At 41.1% G+C, this 19,714-nt stretch overlaps 1 protein-coding gene across 25 annotated transcripts in view; it reads left to right on the top strand.

Annotated features, from left to right (window-relative positions):
• The window catches only part of LOC18422723 (cleavage and polyadenylation specificity factor subunit 3-I), a 28,783-nt gene extending 9,069 nt beyond the window's left edge, over positions 1 to 19,714 (top strand). For 12 of the 25 annotated variants that reach the window (XM_011625797.3, XM_088860721.1, XM_006878601.4 and 9 more), the window contains 6 exons: positions 549 to 594; positions 798 to 947; positions 1,585 to 2,337; positions 17,727 to 17,988; positions 18,326 to 18,948; positions 19,108 to 19,480. In XM_011625797.3, coding sequence (XP_011624099.1) covers positions 822 to 947; positions 1,585 to 2,337; positions 17,727 to 17,988; positions 18,326 to 18,948; positions 19,108 to 19,143 — 1,800 coding nt within the window. In that variant the 5' untranslated portion in view covers positions 549 to 594; positions 798 to 821 and the 3' untranslated portion in view covers positions 19,144 to 19,480. Of the gene's footprint in view, positions 1 to 548; positions 595 to 797; positions 948 to 1,584; positions 2,338 to 17,726; positions 17,989 to 18,325; positions 18,964 to 19,107; positions 19,481 to 19,607 lie in introns of those variants that run through there. The other 13 variants (XM_088860731.1, XM_088860726.1, XM_088860716.1 and 10 more) reach the window with 2 other exon arrangements.

The following is a 19,714-nucleotide window of genomic DNA, read 5'->3' as shown; positions in this document are numbered from 1 at the left end:
CCTAACATTTGGGTATCCAGATCTCTAACGTATGTATTGTATAGACGACGCTCCCAACCATAGGGATCATCTGGCATTTCATGTCCCCCGCTCTTGATCCCAATCCCGTTTCCGGTCTCGCTCCCAATCACAGCAACTAACAATGATCATTCTCTATGTCATTAATAGTTCTCTCATGTCATTCTTAATACTCATACACAAATAGACATGCAACACATGATCACATGCTAAATCAGAATTCAAGTACTTGACGATATCCAGATATTCGTGTTCAATGATTTTCACGTGATTGATAGTGTATATGGTTTAGAAGCTCATTATTTATGATGAAAGAATGGTCCATTTTGTACTGTGTTGATGCGCTTTCTTTTCCTTTAGCACTTTCATGGTTTAACCAGTACAACATTTTATCTTCATTGAGTATACACTATAGACCTCAAGAATGTATTTGTGGGTGTTTTGTATTTGTTGGTCCATGTGTGTGGTTGTGTTTTATTTTTTGTTTTATTCTGGCACTTACCTGAATTTTTGTCATTTCATTTTGACAGTTTTCACCTGGACCATGCAGCTTCACTTCCATATTTCCTAGAGAAGGTAAGGAATCCCTCAGCTATATGGATTCCACAGCTATGTTATTGAAAGATTTCCAATTTCTAGTTTATCCAAGTATGGGAGTCGAGTCCAATTTAAAGTTGAGGTAGATAACTTTATACCACTAGACCATACCTCTCCAACCCCTAAGTTATTGAGATTCAGTTAGATCATGGGCTGATGTAGATGATGATGTGAATTTGCAGACCACATTCAAGGGCCGGGTTTTTATGACCCATGCTACAAAGGCTATTTACAGGCTGATTTTATCAGATTATGTGAAAGTTAGCAAAGGTTCTGTTGAGGACATGTTGTATAATGAGCAAGATATAATACAATCCATGGATAAAATTGAGGTGCGTTTTCTGCAGTCTCTAATCATATGTTCATTGGGGTAAATTGTTTTCTTTTTTTTCCTTTTGGACATGCAAGTGTTTTTGGTAACTGTTGGGCCACAATCCAGCCACCCATTACTAAATCTGAGCTATCCTCTGTGTCTGGGTAGATCATGAGTCTACAAGCTACTGAAGCTTTTCATCCAACTCCTTTTTTGTTTTTCCTCAATTTTTGTGAGTGTAAATTAATGGTCTGAAACTTTATGCTACTTCTGGATGGAGCTGATTTTTTGGATTTCTTATGTTAAAATATCAATGAGCTTTTGAATAGTTAGAAAATTTTGCAAATGACCAAATTTTTATTTCAGAAAATAAGGTGACAAAACTGAAATTTAGCTTTTACGTGTCGTTATAATAATGGGAAAGTTAGTCCAAGTTTGTCTAAAGTGGGCTGAAAATAGTCCAGGTTTGTCTAAATTGGCTAATACGCAATCCACTGGTCAGCCTTTTCAACCTGATTGCTTCGTTTACTTTGTTTGGATTCACCCTTGTTTGATACAAATGGGAAATGGTTAAATAGGCTGTTCCTTTATGATTCAATAGCACTAGATTCAGATATCTATGCGTACTTGAATCTCGTGAAAATGCATACTTGCAGGTGATCGATTTCCACCAGACACTGGAAGTGAATGGTATTCGCTTCTGGTGCTATACTGCTGGACATGTACTCGGTGCTGCAATGTTCATGGTTGACATCGCCGGGGTTCGTGTTCTTTACACAGGTGACTACTCGAGAGAGGAGGACCGCCACCTCCGTGCTGCTGAGCTCCCACAATTCTCACCTGACGTGTGCGTCATAGAGTCAACCTATGGTGTACAGCTCCATCAACCACGTGTTGTCCGTGAAAAACGTTTCACTGATGTCATTCATAATACTGTAGCTCAAGGTGGTCGGGTCCTTATACCTGCCTTTGCCCTCGGACGAGCTCAAGAACTTCTGCTTATACTTGATGAGTATTGGTCAGCCCACCCTGAACTCCATAACATCCCTATATATTATGCTTCGCCACTTGCTAAGCGTTGCATGGCAGTGTACCAAACCTACATTAATGCAATGAATGAAAGGGTGAGGGCGCAATTCGAGGTTTCCAACCCCTTTGATTTCAAGCACATCTCGTCACTCAAGAGCATTGAGAACTTTGATGATGTTGGGCCTTCGGTTGTCATGGCCAGCCCAAGTGGATTGCAGAGTGGCCTCTCTAGGCAGTTGTTTGATATGTGGTGCCAGGACAAGAAGAATGCCTGTGTTATACCTGGTTATGTTGTTGAAGGGACCCTGGCTAAGACCATCATCAATGAGCCCAAGGATGTGACACTTAGTAATGGGCTTACAGTGCCTTTGAACATGCAGGTATGTAATTATCCCCAAAAAAAAAAGGAGTGGATAAAGATCTCTAACACTTCTTAGCTTCTATATTCACTTAGTTATTCATTAACTAGTTCTAATGTTTTTTGTGTTTGGTTGGCAATTTGGGTTAGCAATATTTGTTGATAATTTTTTTTCTCTATTTTGTCTCGTACTTTGTACCAATTAAGATCTGTTTAAGTCATTGTTATTTGATTCTGTTAATTATCATCCATTGTATGGAGCATGTCAACTTGTTATTTGGATTTGATTTTTGAACAAGCGCAAATCATATATGCTAGTCAATTGCTTGTGCATATGGGCATACCGAACCTGTCCCCATTGTAAGACATAAGGGGGAAGTGGGAAGGGGTTGATAGAGTGAGGTAGGGAGGTGTGACTGCCTGATATCGCATTTTCATCAGTCTTCCCCTTGATGGAGTGAAGTTTTTGGGGCCCAGCAACTAAGATCCTCCAACTTCAAAAGAGTTGGACTGCTACCTCGTTGCATTAGTGGCATGTATTGGCTAGTAATGGCACAATGGATCTCTGCCAAACACTCTTTTCAATACCTACGTCATCTCCGGCCACCCTTTCTCACTCCCCATCTTCACATCTCCACCCTGCTCTCTCTCTCTTCTCCCCGCTGCTCTTTTGCTCGCAGGCGTGCTCATGGCCAATCTTGTGAAGGGAATTTAGCAAGAGGAGTGCGAATATCTGCAGCCTTGCTGGCAAGGAAGCCATTAGGCCAGTTTCATGGGATCTCGAATTTTGATGTTGGAAACTTGCCATGGTTTTTCTTGATAGAGAGTTGACGTGGATCAAGAATTGTTTGATTTCAGGTAATGGAGATTGAAGGGGCAGATAAAATTGATAGTCTAGCAACAAAAATAATGGTGTGAGGGAGAAGATGACCTCCGATGCAGTAATATGTGCCCTCACCTTCCCATCACCCAACCCATCCCCATATTAACTCTGCCTTCAGTCTCTCCCTGCCACAGTAACCTATCCCATCAATAGCCTTGTCTTGCAATTCTCCAGAACTTCCCACCCAAGGTTTCAAAAAATGCTAAGCAACCGGCCTGTTGCTTAGTGCCCAGCGCCTAGGCGGGCGCCCGAAACCTCAGGCTCCCTGTAGGACAAAGTTTTTAGATATCTACGTATATGTTCTGTTGAAACGCACATATATACATATATTTGTGTCAATTTTGTAATTTATTGCATTTGTATGTATTGTAACATATTTTTTTTATATATAAACATATTACATATCACATGCTAAGAATAAACTTGTTCAACATATCAAAATTTAAATCATACAAAATTTAAAAAAGGTTAAAAGTCTAATAGGCTATGTATTAGTAATAGTCTAATAGATTATGTATTAGTAAATTTAAAAAAGTTAAAAGTCAAAGTTTTCGATTCTTAGAAATAGGTATGGCTAAGAGATTTAGGGTTTAAGAAAGTGTTTTTATTTTAGTTTATTTTATTTTACTTTGGGGGGTTGAAAATAACCCCCATAATCTATTCGAGCTTTTAAGTGAGGTCAAAATTACCCCTTTGCCCTTTTGGGCTTTTTTAGAAATGAAAAAAGGGGTCACTACCTTAGGCACACACGCCCAGGTACAGCTGCCCAGAACAGGGCACACAGGCCTAAGCATGAGGCCTGAAGCCCCTTGTGCGCCTAGGTGCAGGGCAGTCCTATTTTTTGAACACTGCTCCCACCCTGCACACAATTCCTTTTCAGTACTCCAGTGAACAATGGAAACCTGCCTGCAACCTACCTTACCCTGCGGCCACCAAAAATCTACAACTACTATTCCCAGTTCATTCATCTAGAAGAAGGTTCGAAACACCCAATCTATCTTACCCGCTTGGTCAATCAAACCCACAGTCTGTTGCTCTTCCTTGCAAAGCTATCTCACAATGGACCTTTCTTAATAGAATCAACTCTCTGAACCTTTATCAACCTAAGCAAAATCTGTATGAAAACAAATACCCCTAGCAGCAGCTGTTAGGCCAGCCAATCCACTTGCCTCTTCCCAGACTTCCATTCTCCGTACCGACCTTAACCCATTATTTTGTGGAGGTATCTTCTACATCTAGGTGCGGGAGAACATGAGCTGGTGAAAGAAGGGTCTTCTCCAGCTCTCTTGGGTTCTTTACGTAGGACTGACCTAAGTGGATCAATGCTTGTATGAAGAAAAACTTGGTTCGTACCAAAACTGTGTTTAAGATTAGTGCGGGAGTATAGCGTTCTTTCCCCCTCATCTGAAAAAGAAGCCTTATGGATTTTGAAGTCTCCCGGCCTTCTTTTCACAGTGCCTCCTTCATCAATCGAACCCACTCTGCTGCTTTTCCTTGCAAATCTATCTCACAATCTACCCTACCCACCGGTCAATCGAACCCATAGTCTGCTGCTCTTCCTTGCAAAGCTATCTCAAAATGCACCGTTTCTAATAGAATCAACTCTCTGAACCTTTATCAACCTAAGCAAAAACCATTGGGAAACAAATGCTCCCAGAGGTAGCTTTTAGACCAGCCAATCTACTTGCCTTTCTCAGACCTTTCATTCTCCCTAGCAGCCGTAACCCATTCTTTCAGTATTGGGGATATCTTTTACATCTAGGTGCAGGAGAACATGAGCCAGTGAAAGGGATGGTCTCTTACACCTCTCAAATGGGGGCCTTAATCCATGGAGGAATGACCTGAAGAGGATCAATGCTTGGATGAAGAGAACTTGGTTCCTACCAAAACTATGTTTAAGATTAGTGCAGGAGTTAACTTTCATTCCTTCTCATCTCAAGAAGAAGCCTTATGGGTTTTGAAGTCTCCCTGCCCCTTCTTTTCATGGTGCCCTCCTTCGTCTGGAACCCTGGCACCCGCCTTTAGGTGCCTCAAGACCCCGCAAAATGTGAGCTAGGCCCTATCCCTCTCCAAAGGAACTTAGAGGTATTCAAGGGGATAAGTAACCTAGAGGTGCGTTCTTACTTTTTTCTTCTTTTCTTTTTCTTTTTTTTTGGTTTTTCAAAATGAAGTTCACTGTTTTGTATAAGAAAAAAATAAGAGTTACAGAAAAGAGTATTGGTCACCCACAGGTTGGGTGTTCTAAACAGCTCTCAAAAAATGGGGTTATCTCACTCTATACAAGATGGTGGTATATCTGCACACCACATAAAACAAAAAAGGATAACCCAGCTGGCCCATTAAGCAAAAAAGGTGGAGCAGCTAACAAAACCGAGACAGTCCTTAGTGAGGAGTCTCGACGGTGGCTCCTGAGTTATCTCCAACTTTAACAAGGGCATCAGCTTTGTAGTTTGCTTCCTGCCACGTATGTTGATAAGAGATGCATACGCCTAAAAGCTGATCAAATACTTGTAGTAGATGCCACGGACAAGGAGAAGGCTGTGCAGCCCAAGTGAGTACATTTTTGGAGTCGCCCTCAATGATAAGGGCATCAGACCAATCCGGACAGAAACTTTTGATCCCTTCCGAAAGGGCAATTGCCTCTGCTGTAGTGGAATGAGTCACTCCAGTGAATCCCAAGGAGAGTTGCTTGTTGCCATTATGGTCCCTGAAGTGTCCACCAAAGCGAGCTAGGCCAGGGTTGCCAAGAGAGCAAGCATCGAAGTTGAGCTTGAAGCTTTCTTGCTCTAGTGGAAGCTAAATGGAAGACCAAGGGAATTGGGCTGACTTACTTTCCATGGCAGCAAGCCATTTTTGGAGGAAATCAGAGGTCGCACTGTGTTTACTTCTTAAAGCTGAATTGGAAGTTGGTTGAGGTCCTGCCTTAGGTGTCCTCCAAATTCTGGTAGATATCATCGATCAAGATTTGATCCTCGATTCAGTCTGCACAGTTTGCTTAGTTAAGTTTTTCGTTCTTATCAAACACAACCATGGTAGCAAAGTTCGACTCAGCATGCAAATATCGCAGCAAAAGATAGTGCAGATCAAGGACAGCTCAAAAGGATTGAAGATGTTGGGTGGCAAGTAGTCAAACGTTCGAAAAACCAAAAAACAGAAGTGACTGTTGGAATGGAGTTTCTGGCACACAAATGGAATAGATGGAGATGGACTTGGGGAAGCGGGTGTAATCCAGCACATGGCCGCATCTGACCAGCTTGGGACACATCCGCAAACAAAAAATATCACTCCCTGCAGGCCCATTTCCCAAACTTTGATCTTATCCAAAAATCGAAGTCCAATTGAACCCTGGCTTCATAAGAGTTCAATCCAGTTCATGGATCTCCAAACTCAGGATGATTGTCGTTTTACCCATCTCATATGCCATAGGATGTACTCCCTACTCCCATCTGTCATACTCCCTCCTTGCTACCATAGCCATCGTTGAGCTTGGAGACCTATGCAGGTGTTACCCGCCAAACCAGTCGTCTTGCCTTACGATTGCCACATAAGCAAATCCCAACCATCCATGTGCTCAAATTAATGCCTTCTATCCCAAGTTCAAATTTAAAATCAGATTCAAATGAAGTCCACCCTTGCCCAATGCCAAATCCTGACTAGTTCAATCCAAAAATCGTGTCGGTCATCCATCTGTCAGCATCAAGATCCAACTGGTGTGTTGTCAGCGAGAGTCCTAGTAACATCATTGCCCTCTGCTTCATCTCAGGTTGCCATTTGACAAATGGATGGCCCAGATGACTTCAGCTGCCCATCCCCAGGTACCCTTCCCATCAATGGCTCAGATTGTTCTAGACGTAACTTGCGCTCTAGCCCCTCTCCCACCGAAGACTCGGAGTAAACGGACAGCCAAGATCAAATCCATAGCTTTGACTAAGGCTGAGATCAAGACTATAACATCCACTTAACTACCAATGGCCAAGATCAATCCTACCATTCTGTGGCACCCCACTCCGGGCATATTATTTTTATCCCAAAAATGCTCCTCACCATCCCCATTGATGAGAAGTCATGACTGTGCCACATCCACGCCATTAGAGACCCTTAGGATTACCAGCCTCGTGCTTGACAAATCAGCAGTTCCCAATCCCCATCAAAGACAGATGGGTGCCCATCATCGTGCCACGACGAAGTCCATGACCCTTAGGATTACCAGCCTCGTGCTTGACAAATCAGCAGTTCCCATTCCCCATCAAAGACATATGGGTGCCCACCATCGTGCCACGATGAAGTCCAAGGTTCCATGTACAACGGACAAGATAGGCCATTGTAGCTTGCCACGTATTGTGATAGGTCCTCATAATGATGCTTTCTCTCTCTCTCTCTCTCTCTCTCCATCTCCCCTCTCCTCATGTTCTTTTTATTTCTCAACCCGTCCCCTCCTCCCCCATTCCCATGTGTCTAACACTTTCTACCCCATATGTACTCTCTCTTATTCTTCTCCTTAGTGTTTCAAAAAGCGCTAGGCGGCACCTAGGCGGTAGGGGGGAGGGGGGGGCCCAGGCCGCCCAACGCTTAGGCAGACGCTCAGAACCTAGGTGGCCTAGTAGGAATTTTATTTTTTGGGTTTTTCTCTCTCTAAAATAGGCTCTAGTGGATTTTAGGTTTCAAATGAACCTAAAACCCACAATTTTGCACCTTCAGTATTAAAAAAATGACCAAAAAGTACCTTCAATGATGGGCATTTCCGCCCCTGAGTTGGGTGCAGGCCCTGGGTGGCCGCCAAGGCGGGTTCCCGGGCGCCTAGGCGGGCGCTCAGGGATATCCGCTTTTTTTGGTCGCCTAGATCTGGGCGATGCACTAAAGCCCCAAAACTGCCTAGGCGGCCTTTTAGGCGCTGGGTGGTCCGCTTTTTGAAACACTGCTTCTGCCCCTCCCTTTGCCCTCCCATCCTCTTATCCCATATCCTTCCGTCTAAGTCGTTTGGGTTAGCCGTGTTATACCTTATCCCAGTATGCTTTCTCATTCCATTGACTTGTTCCTCTTCCACTATGGAGTATGGACTCTAAACCCGAGGTTTATTCTTCTCTTTCAATCTCCCTCATGTCATGCCTCCTATTTTTGTCAGTAATTGTAGTCCCTTGCCTTCAGTCCGGGGTAAGTCGTCACCTTCAAACAATGATGCCTGTTGCTTTCGTGCTAAAAATCTGTTTATTGCCAGGAGTTTTGATTCTAACCCCTCAGAGCCCAAACTCCCCCTCATGCTTCTCAGTCAGAATATACCTTGAGTTCGCCTGGACATCCAAAAGTTTCGTAGAAAAGGCTATTTCCACAACCTTCTAGCTCCTCCTCAGTTCCCTATAATCCTAATGGCTCTCTTTGCCCTTGTCCCTTGACAAAAAGCCCTTTGATCTCACTTTCTGCTAATGCCATTATACCTGTTCTTGTTCTAATTAATTCCTGCCTCTTGGGTTTCCTTACTCGCCACACTTTAATTCTTGAATCCTCCTTATTTGCAAGCTCTACCTCGTTGGAAGGCTTCCTTTACATCAATGGATTCAGAAGAGATCAAATAGATTGATTATTGTTCTTATTATTTCCTGCCTATGGGGTTTCCTTGCTTGCCGCACATTAGTTTCTGAATCCTCCTCATTGGTAAGCTCTAACTCGTTCGAAGGGGGGGCTTCATTTACATCAGTGGATTCAGAAGTGATCAAATAGATAGATTGAGCAGAAGGTAATATTGACCACACATTGAGGATCACAGGCTTTGTCTATGACGGCCCTACTAGTGATATTAGTGATGCCCTGAGCAAAGGCAAAGGGAGGGGTAGTAGACAACTAAGAGGCGTTTCCTGTTTTATTAAGTGTAAGCAGTGTTTCAAAAAGCGAACCGCCCAGCGCCTAGGCAGCTGCCTAGGCAGTTCTGGGGGCCTGGGTGCATCACCCAGGCCTAGGCACAAAACAAAAGCGGATATCCTTGCCTAGGGGCGGAAATGCCCCTCCTTGAGGGTATTTTTAGGTCATTTTTTTAATACCAATGGTGCAAAATTGTGGGTTTTAGGTTCATTTGAAGCCTAAAACCCATTAGAGCCTATTTTAGAGAGAGAAAAACCCAAAAAAAAACTTCTACTGGGCCGCTCAGGGTCTGGGCGCCCGCCTAGGTGCTGGGCGGACTGGACTCCCCCGATGGCCTAGGTGCCGCCTAGCGCTTTTTGAAACATTCGGTATAAGAAGTCAAAGGTTCCACCTCCTGGGCCGCCTCCTCTGTTCTCTTCTTCCTCAGAAGAGTAGATGTGTAGACATTTCTAGAGATGCATTGACTATCCTTTTTTTCCCCCAAAATAAAGATAATTATGGAATATTTGGGATCTCGACCACCTAATCTTGAAGTATTATGCTAGAGTTCCTCACAAGTTCTCTTCTAAGATCCTTGTGATCCTTGAAACTAAGCTAGGTCCACCTGACTTGGGCTTGGTCCAACAAATTTGGGGCAGAAGAGCCAATGGGTAGCTCTTCCTACTAAATGGGGCTTTGTGTGGGATTTAGGTCCTGTGGGACCCCTCATGTTTTATGAAATCTTCGGTCAAGTTTGTAGCTTTTTTGTTTCAGTTTTCTTCTTCTGTCCTTTGTATAACTTTGAAGGAAAGTTCACAAGGATCTATGGACCTAATAGATATTTTTTGGGCTGAGCTAGATGATGTAGCATCACAGGCCCCTAATCCTTGGTGCTTGGTGGGGATTTTAACACAAGGTGGGTGTTTGAGAAAATCAAGGACTGTAGAATTACATCCACAACGTTAATGTTTTGGGGTTTTGTTTTTGGAAGTGGCCTCATCAACCTACCTCTTTATGGTGCATCCTATACCTAGTCTAATTGTGCTGATAGTCCTACCATGACCAAACTAGATTGTTTTCTTGTATCCCCTAAATGGATGGATAAGTTTCCTGGAGTTCGCTCTATATCCCTCTTGGAACCTACCTTGGATTATACTCCTAATATGTCAGGGACTGTTCCTATTCAGAGTGGTCAAAAGCCTTTTAGATTCAAGATGTTGTGGCTCGAGGACAAGGAGATTCATAGTCTTATAGCTCAGTGGTGGTCGACCTTTGTGGTCAATGGGTGGGCATTGGTTTGGGCTTCGCAAAAAGCCACAAGTCCTCAAGGATAAACTAAAAGCCTAGTGAACATTTTGGCAACTTTGGGAATGTAGGAGGAACTCCTTTGTGAGATAAGTGATTAGTGTTATGGATCTCAAGGAGGAGTTGAGTCCTTTTGCCAAAAGAAAGAGTGATGAACGCTGAGCCAAAGGCAACTATGAATCGATCCTCAAGCAAGAGGTAATTTCCTGGCACCAGAGGTCCAAATTAAGTTTCTCAGGGAAGGAGACCACAACAGGGCCTTCTTCCATAGGTTTGTGAACTGTCAAATAACACACTGATTTGCAGACTAGAGAAGGAGATTAAGTATTTTGATGAGCCCCCTGAAGGGTACTAAGTCATCACACACTACTTCGGCAACCTGTTTTCTAGATAGCCTCATATTATACCAAGGATGCACAACCTAAGTTTCAAAACCATCCCCAATTATATGGCAGAGTGGTTAGAGCATCCTTTCTTGAAGAGGACATATGAGAGGTGATCACTAACCCTGGTCACGATAAGACTCTAGGACTGGATGGCTTTCCGATGGCTTTATTCCACCAGTTTTGGGATGCTCTAGCCGTAGACATCTTAGTCATGTTCTCAGAGTTCTGCAATACGGGTATTATCCCAATGGTGAATAAATGTCACATTCATTCCCCTGGTCACAGGTCGAGGGGACAGAAGAGCTCTAGGACTTCAGGTCTATAAGTCTGCTTCATGCCCCTACATGATTTTATTTAAGGTATTGGTCTTCCAGCCTGAGACAAGTCCCTGGTTTCGTGGCATCCCCTTCTCAGGGAACTTTTGGGAGGGATCGATAGATCTTGAATACAAATTTGACAGCACAAGTGCATCCACACTCCAACGCAAGCCAAATCTCCGGGACTATTGTTCAAGTTGGAGTGGAGAGGGCCTATGATCACATAGAGGGGAATATTCTGGACCAGGTGTTAGACTGTATGGGCTTTGGCAGGAAATGGAGATACTGGATCTCTGGATGTATATGGTCCCCATACACTCATAAACATCTTCCCAAGAGTCTTCCTTCCCTCTGTGGGGGTTGTCCACCCGGGTGACCCCCTCTTCCCTTTTCTCCTTGCTGTAATTTGAGAAATTTTCTGCATGATCTCAATTCTCATCCCTTTTCTCTTTGCTGTAATTTGAGAAATTTTCTGCATGATCTCAATTCTCAAACTTATACAGTCAAACCTTCTCAATGGCTTCCCTCCTTATCGGAGTCCTGTATATCCCACATGCAGTATGCCAGTGACACCCTTGTTGTTTGTGACCTGGAGCCTCAGTAAGTGGATAACTTATGTTTTCATTTCTCTGGTGCTTCGATGCTTCGAACTGTCCATAGGCATGATGACTGATGTGACTTAAGTCCAAAATGATGGGTGTCTGTCTTAGTCAAAATATTGACTAATCACTGGCGGGGCTTCGTGACTGCAATACTTAGCTTGGTCTCCCTTGTGCCCCGGCAAGGCTAGAAAGGCACAATGGGCTGGGGTGGTGGAGAAGTTCAATACCCGATTGTTGGCATGGTAGGCCAGGTACTTGTCCCTTGGGGCAGAATCATGATCTTCTTATATCACATTCTGGTGTTTTACATGTCTCTCTTCATGATGCCCATGTCCATTCTCCAGCGGCTTTAACACCAGATGAGAGACTTGGTTAGGCTCAGGAGGGACACATAAATTCCATTTAGCCAATTGGGATATGGTTTGCAAACCCAAGGATATTGCACTGGAAATCAGAAACTCAATGATGGCAATACTTCCCTTCTATGTAAGTAGTGGTGGTGTTTTGCAAATCAAACGGTCACATATGTTAGCAGGTTAACAAAGGCTATCATGAGTGCTGGCACCTCAGGGGCTTGGAAGAGGGTTGACATTGTTCATATGGAATTTATCAGCAGGGTTAGTGGTGAAAACTGGTGAGATGATTAGACTGTGGTGGGACTTATGGGTTGGGGATTGCACTATAGAAAGTTCAAAAGCCTTTCCTCTAGTTTTAGCCTCTGAACATGGTGCTCTTATAGCACAATGTTATGATGTGTTTGGGTCGACATTTAATTTGGTCACCAAGTTGTAGGAGAAATCTTCACTATTAGGAGATCCCTGCTCTTGTGGTTCTCCTTCAACTTCTCAACAAGCAATTTATCCTCAGGCTGGGCAGGGACAAGATGGTTTGTCTTTGGACCCCTTCCTCGAGTAACTTCTTAGTCTATTCTAATGCAAGGAAAAAATTAAACTAGAAAAATAAAATAAAATTAAAAAATGGTTGAAAGATTATACCCTCACCCTGGGTATGCAAGGGAGTCCACCCCAATATCTTTCTGCAAGATCACTCTTTCTTTGTTCTCCAATCACTCTCCTTACGAAGAAGGGACCTCTTCACTTTAAATACAAATTTATGAGGAATCATCATCATCATCATCATTTTAGCCTTTACCTAATTAATTGGGGTCGGCTATAAGAATCCTGGTTCTCTATTAGGCTATATTAAAGGTCATCTCCTCAATGAGGCCATAAGTCCACATACCTTTTCGGACTAGTTCCAACCACGTCCTTTTGAGCCTACCCCTTGTCCTTTTCAGTCCTTCCACTTGAACTAATTCACACCTCCTAACATGTGTTGTATTTGATCGGTTCCACACATAGCCAGCCCACCTAAGTCTACTCTTTCTCTCATTTTTATTTATTATAAAGAATAATAAATAAAAATATCAAACTAAACTGTATCTCTTCCTTATCTCTTAAAAACAAGTCTACCATATTCTAACCAATCCAATTATACTAATCCATATCCCTATCCATCTTTCTTTAAAAAAAAGTAATTATACTAGTCCCTATCCCTATCCATCTTTCTTTAAAAAAAACTGAGCGTCTGATTTTACTCCTAAAATCTCTACAACTAAAAAGGACAAGAATAACCCTAAAGAAAAACTAAAAACCCAACCTAAATCTAAGAGTCTAAAACCAATAACATTAAAAAATAAAAAATAAAAACCCACTACGTTATTCTCCCGGTGTTGGAAGAAGCTCGATCTCGAGCTTGTTGAACTCAAATCTTTTAGGAGCCTTTTCAAAAGTTGGTGATGCAGTCCCAACATTCTTCTAGGTACTTTTCTTTCTTCAAATAAACAGTATGATGCAACACGATTTGTAGTGGAAGTCTGAGACACCGAGCTTTGGAATACCAAACTGAATCTTGCTTTCTCCTTCAGGCGAACAGGGTAGTATTTCACAAGCTGTAACACATCTTTTTCTTCACCATTGATTTTTAAAATTTCTTGCACGTTTGGGCTATTGACATCATCTTTTGCGTTGAGATTTACCTCTTCATATTCTTCTTCCTCTTGCTGCAATCTACTAAACTAATCTTGTAGACTTTGTTGTATTACTTTGTCGATATATTTTGTTTTCTTTGAGTCTCAAGTTTTTGATCTAATAGCTTAAATATTTGATCTACGCGCTCCATAACTAGATCAGTAGTTATTTGTGATTAGCAGGCATCTCAAGGCTCTGATACCAACTGATGCAGTGTCTACAAGAGAGTCCACCTCTAGGTCTGCATGAGATTATAAAGATAAACTAGAAAATAAAGATTTGAGAGATTATACGCTCTCTTTGGGTTTGCAAGAGAGTCTACCTCAAGATCTTTTCACGAGATCAACTCTTTGTTTATTCTCCAATCACTCTCCTTACAAATAAGGGACCTCTTCCCTTAAATGCAAACTTAAAAAAACAATGAATAAAAATAACAAACTAAACTCTATCTCACTTTTGTCTCTTAAAAACAAATCTAACATATCCTAACTAACCCAACCATACTAATCCCTATCCTTATCCATCTTTTTTTAAAAAAAAACTAAGCTTCGAATTTTACCCCTAAAATCTCTACAAATAAAAAAGACTAGAATAACCTTAAAGAAAAACTAAAAACCCAACCTAAATCTAAAAATCTAAAAGTAATAAAATTAAAAAATAAATATTAAAAAGCCCACTGCATCATCTTCTATCCATAACAATTTGTACCCCTCCAACAATGTAGTTCTCCCAACATATAAGGCTTGGCATACTCCAGTCTCTCGAGCGTCTCCATTGTTGGTCATCTCCAGTGTTCGAATAGTTGGCCTTCAGGCGGCCTAGGTGGACTTTTTAAAAAAAAACAACTAGGCGAGGGTAAGGCAGGCAGAATTAGGCGGAATTCTCTAGGTGCCCAAGACGACTGCCTTGAAAATATGATAATGAATTTGTAATTATTAATTTATTAATTCATATTTAGTAATTTATTGATAGTTATTGATTATTAATTTATCAAAAATACTTTTTGCGAGTGATAGTAATTATTAATTTATTGGTAAACCAAAAGATAGTATTAATTCAAAATTATTAATTATCGAAAATGCTTTTTGCATGTAACAAGAATTATTAATTTATTGGTAAACCAAAAGGTATTATTAATTTCTCAAAAACGCTTTTTGCATGCAACAGTAATTATTAATTTATTGATAAACCAAAAGATATTTTTAATTCATAATTATTAATGTCTCTCGAATATGGTTTTTGCATGTAACAATAATTATTAATTTATTGATACACCAAAAGATAATATTAATTTGTAATTATTAATTTATCGAAAATGCTTTTTGCATGCGATGGTAATTATTAATTTATTGGTAAACCAAAAGATAATATTAATTTGTAATTATTACTTTATCAAAAATGCATTTTGCATGTGATAGTAATTATTAATTTAGGCCAAAAGATAGTATTAATTCGTAATTATTAATTTATCAAAAATATTTTTGCATGTGATAGTAATTATTAATTTATTGGTAGACCAAAAGATAATATTAATTCGTAATTATTAATTTCTCGAAAATGCTTTTTGTATGTGATAGTAATTAATTTATTGGTAACATGGGACAATAATTATTAATTTATTGGTAAAACATAAAAATAGCATTCATTCGTAATTATTATTATATATTATATACAATAAAATAGGAGGAGGTGTGGGTATCCAACTTACAAAAAAAAGACAATACAGGCCACCTTTGGGTCTGGATGCTCGCCTTAGCGCCTAGGTGGCCTAGAGCCCTCACCGCCTAGGTGGCCGCCTGTGCCTTCTTGAACATTGGTTATCTCTAAGAAGGCTCTTACCAAATCCTAAAGAGAGGCATCCCACTTCCCAACTGATATGTTATGTGCTAGCAATCAGTGGAAGCTCTTGACCACTTGCTCATCCATTGCCATTGCTGCCAAGATCTGCGCTATTATCCTGGGCCTCTTTGACTGGGTGGGAGCTTGGCTTGAAAATGTCTAACAACTATTCCCTTGATATTTCTGTCCACAATTTCCTGCCGACGAGCTCTTCCTTTGCTGGGCCACTGTGTTGGCCTCTACTCGGCCATTATGGCTGGAAAGCAGTTCTAGAATCTTTGTGAGCAAAAAGGTAATTGAGGGCCTTAAGGACAAGATTAAAGCCACATTGACCTTTTGGGCTAGAAAGCAGGACATCATTGGCTGGTCTCGGCTTCATCCAAAACACAAGACCCATGGAGATTTCCAGATCTAATATATGGTTGCCTCTAATCTAGGGAGCGCTAACTAGTGTGTGAATAACTAGTGGAGAGACGAGTGGGTTTTCAGCGACAATAGGTCTGGTCAACATTGAGCCTATACCTCTCTTTGTATTAGTTATGTATGCCTTAACTAGGCATCTTCAAGATGAGCTACCATGGTGTATATTGTTTGCGACGACATAGTTTTGAGGGATGCTCTAGAATCTAAAAGTTTTAAAATTAGCCGGACGAAGACAAAGTATATAGACTGCAAGTTTATTAACAATTGGAGTAGAGATGATGAAGTAGTTACTATTGACGACCAAGAAATACCAAATGACCTCACTTTTGCTATCTTGGGTCGATAATCCACGAAAATGGAGAGATTGACGAAGATGTCGCAAATAGACTTAGAGCTGGGTGGGCGAAATGAAGATCCGCAACCGGAATTTTATGTGATCGCCGCATACCAATGAAGCTAAAGGGCAAGTTCTATAGGACAGCTGTGAGATTAGCTTTGCTTTATGAGGCGGAATGTTGGGTGGTCAAGAAACAACATATCCATAGAATGAGTGTACTTGAGATGACGATGTTGAGATGGATGAGTGGCAAGATAAGAAGGGATAGAATTCAAAATAAATATATTCGGGAGAATTTAGGTGTGACACCAATAGGTGATTAGATGAGAAAAAGTAGACTTAGGTGGGCTGATCATGTGCAGTGCAGAACCAGTACCTGTTAGTGTAAGGCTAAAAAATGGCAAGGGATAGGCCCAAAAGGACATGGTTGAAAGTAGTGAGAAAAGATATGGGGGACTTTGGCCTCATATTGAGGGTATGGCTCTTAATAGAGCAGAATAGCGGGCCAGATTCATGTAGCCGATCCCAATTAGTTGAGAGGCTTTGATGATGATGATGATGATGGTTGTCTCTACCTCTTGGTGCCATCTAGCTCAACTTGATTATTGCTCCCTAGGCAACTCGGGCCCAGCACTTGTTAGGGGGATCTTTAGATCGAATGTGCCCGAACTCTTAATGTCCCACACAAGTCCCATTAGTGCAGCAAACTCCACCAAGGCGGAGGCTGTGGGATTGTTGGAGGGTCTTAAATATTTTGACTTGAATTGGGTCCACTCACTTGAAGTGGAAGTGAATTCAAGGAGTGTTATTTGATGGGCCTTCTTGGCACTGAGAATAACTGTTTGACTGAATTTTTGAAATTTTTACTACTTCACTAGTCTCCGTCAAGCGCATGTGGCATCAGGCAAACACAGCTGCAGATGCATTTGCAAAGCAAGGTCCAATGCCTATGGTTTTGCTATAATAAGGGCTCATTCCTGAATAGAACATTGTGTAGTTCATTGTACAAATAACTCCCTTGGCCCGTGTCTGTTTTATGAAAAGGCGTTCATAAATCGAATAGAAGTTTTGTACGGAGGATATATTGTTTTGGATTTGTTCTAAAAAAGAGTCAGATTATGCAATGATCAGAATGAAAAAGAATGCTTGCCCAAAATGTATAATCCCTTTTTAAACGGATCCTACTGTAATGCAACCATGAAAATCCTTCTTTACTATGTTAATACAAAGTCAATTTTTCTTAAAAATCGAAGGTAGATAACCTATTGAATTTTCCTTTTCCCTTGTTTTTGATGGATTGTATTGTTATCATATCTGAAGAAGTATCTATGTTTATTTTCAGTCATGGAAGTAAATAGATGCATCATGATATAAAAGTATGTAATAGTTTACCTGCCAGTTTCCTTGAATTTTATCATTTGGCTCATCAACTAATGGACATTCTCAATGATGCTCAGGTCCATTACATTTCTTTCTCAGCACACGCTGATTATGGCCAGACCTTTGAATTTTTAAAGGATCTCATGCCTCCAAACATAATCCTCGTTCATGGTGAGGCAAATGAGATGGGGAGGCTGAAGCAAAAGCTCCTTGCACAATTGCCTGATAAAAACACAAAAATCCTCACTCCAAAGAACTGCCAAACTGTTGAGATGCATTTCAATTCAGAGAAGATGGCAAAAGCAATAGGCCGGTTAGCTGAAAAGATTCCAAAAGAAGGTGAAAAAAGCTTGTCCCGTAAAATGCAGCTTATTAAATTGTAGGTTTATGATAAATATCAGAATGAATTTTGGATAGTATGAAATGTTGGGGTATCGGGAGTGGATAGTTTTTGTGATCATCTGCCTGCTTCCTCCTCTTCTTTTACTTTTATTTGACCTTTTTAATTTGAACATATATTGAATTGTGACTGATTAATAAAAAAAAAAACACAATTGGAAATCTATTTCTTGCAAACTAGCTCCATGATTCAAACTGTGCTAATCAACCTTCCTTTGTCATACTATTATAACCACCTTTCTTGCCCTTATTTCATTTTCTTTTTTTTTTTCCAAAGGTGAACATGTAAATGGGTTGCTTGTCAAGAAAGGCTTCACATATCAGATAATTGCGCCAGAGGACCTCCACATATTTACGCAGTTATCAACTGGAAACATAGCCCAAAGGATCTCAGTCCCTTATGAAGGTGCATTCAGTGTGATAAGGCACCGATTAAAGCAAATATATGAAAGTGTAGAGCCGTTGGGTGACCCAACTGAAAGTCCCACAGCTCTTCTTGTCCACGATCGAGTTACAGTGAAGCAAGAAAACACTAAATGTGTCTCAATACAGTGGTCCACAGACCCAATAAGCGATATGGTCTCTGACTCAGTCGTGACTGTCATTTTGAATATAAATAGAGGAATTGCAAGAGTGGGGGTAATGGGAGAGGGGGTCACCGAGGAAGAGATGGAGAGGACAGCTGAGAAGGTGGTTTTGGCACTTCTTAATTCACTCTTTGGTGATGTGAAGAGGGTGGCTGGAGAGGAAGGGAAGATGGTGGTTTCGGTTGATGGGGTGGTTGCAACTGTTGATAGCAAAAGTGGGGTTGTGGAGTGCGAGAATGAGGGTCTCAAGCAGAGGTTGAGGACTGCTCTTCGAAGGATCAAGAGTGCCGTGAAGCCGATCCCTCTTCAGAAGGTCTGTTAGTGGGTGGTATGTGTTTCTCTTAGATTGCTACTTTTTTAGAATCCTTTGTTAATTTATTTGTTTCCTTTCAAAAAAGAAGAGAGGGGAATGGGGCTTTTAGAAAATGAAAGCATGCCATAATTTTTTGCTTCTTCTTCTCGTTCATGGCAGATAAGTCCATTCTGTTACCTGGAAAGGAAATTGTAAGTAAAAACCTTATGGGGTATGGAAAGACCCAACTGCATTGAGTCCTTACTATCCTTTGAAATGATTGAGCATGATGAAGATTGACGGGCCTTCAGCAATAGGGAATGATCCCGATGTGGGGACCTCTGTCTCTCTTTATCACCAGTTGTCATTCCAATTGACGGTGATAATTTAATGGATTACAGTTTCGCAGTCTTTTGGATGGTCATGTACTTTCCTATTCTAAATTGCTTGAAGTTGTTAACAGTCATTGACAATTGCCCTGAAGTACCTTCCTCTTCTCTTTAAACTCTATACTCCTTTATTACTATAATTAAAAGTCAACATTCTCAAAAAAGTTTGGCCTGAAGTACCTGTTAAGTTGCAATTTGTGTGGGGCTCTTATTTTGGTTAATTTTTCTATTTCTTGAATGCAAATGAAGAAAAAAAAAAGTCATTGCCTATATTATTATGTGGCATATCAGGCATGAATTTTGGAGTGCTTTAAGTCGGGCCTGATAGAGAGGGATTGCTTATGGCTTGTATCTATTTCTGATCACTCACTTCAGATGGTTGTTTTCCTTGTTCGTCA

This window comes from Amborella trichopoda, chromosome 3, assembly GCF_054954075.1.
Source record: "Amborella trichopoda isolate Santa Cruz 75 chromosome 3, AtrichopodaSantaCruz75HAP2 v2.0, whole genome shotgun sequence".
NCBI lineage: Eukaryota > Viridiplantae > Streptophyta > Magnoliopsida > Amborellales > Amborellaceae > Amborella > Amborella trichopoda.
This window is presented reverse-complemented; position numbering and strand designations above follow the sequence as displayed.